The sequence below is a fragment of the Macaca thibetana genome, chromosome 4 (genome assembly GCF_024542745.1).
Source record: "Macaca thibetana thibetana isolate TM-01 chromosome 4, ASM2454274v1, whole genome shotgun sequence".
NCBI lineage: Eukaryota > Metazoa > Chordata > Mammalia > Primates > Cercopithecidae > Macaca > Macaca thibetana.
This window is the reverse complement of record NC_065581.1, coordinates 57,132,051-57,134,981: the sequence shown is the minus strand read 5'-3', so window position 1 is coordinate 57,134,981 and position 2,931 is coordinate 57,132,051. Positions and strand designations below refer to the sequence as shown.

Here is a 2,931-nt window from a genome sequence, read left to right as displayed (position 1 = left end):
TGTTACAAACGGACAAAGTATACTTTAAGACAAAGAGTAATACTAGATATATAGAGAGTGACATTTCATGATTAAAAGGGTCAGTTCAACAGGAAAACACAATTCTAAATGTATACGCATCTAATAATATATCTCTAAAACAAGAATTGTTTAAACTAGAAAAATTCACAATCATACATATAGATTTAAAACTATCTCCCTCTGTAACTGATAAAATAAGAAGACAAAAAGGCAGTATCCCAAAACTGCAGCATATATTCTTTTTCAATCAGACCTGGCAAAACCCATCAGCCTTAGATGATGAGAGGGCACTTTGACTGAAGTATTGATATTAAACCAAATTAAAGTCACCTGAATTATGATAATATATTCTGGAAGTAACATAGGCACTCTGTTAAGCCTAGGGAAATCCATAAAAATGAGGTGCAGCCTTTTCCTTCAATGAACTCATACTTTAACAATAATAATAATGATAACCAGGGTTTACACAGCAGTTTTTGCGTGCAAGCAACTATTTCAAATGCTTTATTTGTATTAATTCCCCCAAGAACCCAGTGAGGTGGATTATTATCTCCCATTTCACAGATGACAAAACCGAGGCACTGAGAAGCCAATCACTTCATCAAAGGTCAACCCGGCTAATAAGTGCTAGATCTGGGATTTGAACCCAGGGTTCTGGCGCTTTCCCATGTTCTTATTTCTGTTAGCCCTCTTTGAGAGTGAGCACTTCTTTCCTTACCAGGATTTAGGGTTCGGTAGAAGTACTTTGGAAAGCGTATCTGGTGAGTGGGCTGAAGCCCTCGTCTGTGCCGGAAAAAAAAAAAAAAGCCCTCAGATCCGTCTTTTAGTTGCTTCTTTTCGTTTTTTCTCTCCGGTTTCTCATCACTCCAACCAGCCGCGACCAGGCCCAGGAAGAAGGCGGCGGCGGCGGCCTGGGAGGAGCCGAGCTCGGGCAACTGCACAGACCGCGCCAGGCCCAGGAAGCGCGGCGGCCCAGCGGGCAGGAAGCGCGAGAGGCCCGAGCTCTGCAGTAGCGGCAGTGGCAAGCGCGCGGGGCGCCAAGGAGCGCGTCAAACTTGAAGGGTCAAAGTGTAATGGGCAGCTTTTGATTTTGGGGGCAACCAACTGGGACATGATTGGTGAAAAGGAGTGCCTAAACAGCAAGCTGCTTACCGCAATTTCGGCCAGAATGTGTGGGGGCCCCACAGGTATGGGTGCCTGGCGGGGGTCCGGGTGCCGACAGTGGTCTAGGGTTCCTGTGCTGCGCACAGCCTCCTCATCACCACTGAAGGGAAGCTGTGGAAACGAGAAGGGGCAGCTGGGACATGGCGACAGCAAGAGAATAGAGACCTCCAGACTCATTGAGGGTTTCTGCCATGAAGTTATCATGTCTGCAGCATGTGGGCGGAACCACACCTTGGCCTTGACAGAAACGGGCTCCGTGTTTGCGTTTGGGGAGAACAAGATGGGGCAGCTGGGCCTTGCCAATCAGACAGACTCTGTCCGCAGCCCCGTGTAGATAATGTATAACGGCTGGCATTTACTAAAATGGCCTGTGGGGCTGAATTCAGTATGATAATGGACTGAAAAGGAAACCTCTATTCTTTTGGGTGGCCTGAATATGGTCAGCTGGGACACAACTCGGATGGGAAGTTCATCTCCCCAGCACAGCGGATAGAGTACGACTGCGAACTGGTACCCCCGCGAGTGGCCATCTTCATCGAGAAGACAGATTCTGCCTGTACCAAAAGGTGGTTGTGCGAGACGTGGCCTGTGGTGCTAACCACACGCTGGTCCTGGACTCCCAGAAGCGAGTCTTCACCTAGGGCTTCGGTAGCTATGCCCGGCTGGGCCACGCAGAGCAGAAGGACGAGATGGTCCCCCACTTGGTGAAGCTGTTTAACTTCCCTGGGCGTGGGGTGCCCCAGATCTATGCTGGTTACATCTGCTCCTTGGCCCTCAGTGAAGTGGGTGGTCTGTTTTTCTGGGGGGCCACCAACACCTGCCGTGAATCTGCCATGTACCCGAAAGCAGTGCAGGACCTCTGTGGCTGGAGAATCTGGAGCCTGGCTTGTGGGAAGAGCAGCATCATTGTGGCCGCCGATGAGAGCACCATCAGCTGGGGCCCAACACCGATCTTCGGGGAACTGGTCTACGGAGACCACAAGTCTTCCACTGCAGCCCAGGAGGTGAAGACTCCGGATGACGTTTTCTCAGAGAAGGTCGCCATGGGCTACTCACACTCCTTGGTGATAGCAAGAGACGAAAGTGAGACCGAGAAAGAAAAGATCAAGAAACTGCCAGAATACAACCCCGGACCCTCTGGATGCTCCCGGAGACTCCTCCGACTCCACACCTCTCGCGGCAGCTGTCGTTTCCATATGCACTGGGACGTGAAGTCAAACAAGGAATTTAAAAAAGCAAAAGTTGACCGAAGATGCATTTTTGTTTGGACTCTCTGAGGTTCCGTTTTACAAGTGATCCAACCTTACCTTCTTTTTTTTTTCTGTATGTTTTCCAAAGTACGTTTTTTCCCCTTGATGTCGATTTAAAATACTTGCTAATAGTTGACTTATTCCTACAAAAGAGGCAGAAACTTTGAGCAATGTAGGTTTTTTTTAAAGCTTTTTCTTTCTTCCTCTCCTGAATACACTCCCCCAAACACCCCTTTCCAATTATAATTAGCATTGCGATCCAAGCAGATGCTACATGGAAGAGGAATTGCCATTTACTCAAAAAAAAAAAAAAAAAAAAAAAAAAAAAAAAAAAAAAAAAAAAAAATGTCCCTTACAAGAACCGGCAGCAGCTAGGCAAAGTCAGTTCCCTCCGGCCTGCCTCCATCCAAAATCATGCTCGCGTGCTTCGGCAGCGGGTCACTCCTTTCCCGCTTTTTCTTGCAGATCGTACTAGGCCGGTGTGGGTTCTGTTTCT

The 2,931-nt window shown here is 48.1% G+C and overlaps 1 protein-coding gene across 1 annotated transcript; it reads left to right on the top strand.

The window, feature by feature from the left end:
• Positions 1-1,874: 1,874 nt before the first annotated feature.
• Positions 1,875-2,462, top strand: LOC126953392 (protein RCC2-like). Its single transcript, XM_050788849.1, has one exon. It carries the CDS (start codon positions 1,875-1,877, stop codon positions 2,460-2,462), a length of 588 nt encoding a protein of 195 aa, XP_050644806.1.
• The last annotated feature ends 469 nt before the right edge of the window (positions 2,463-2,931 follow it).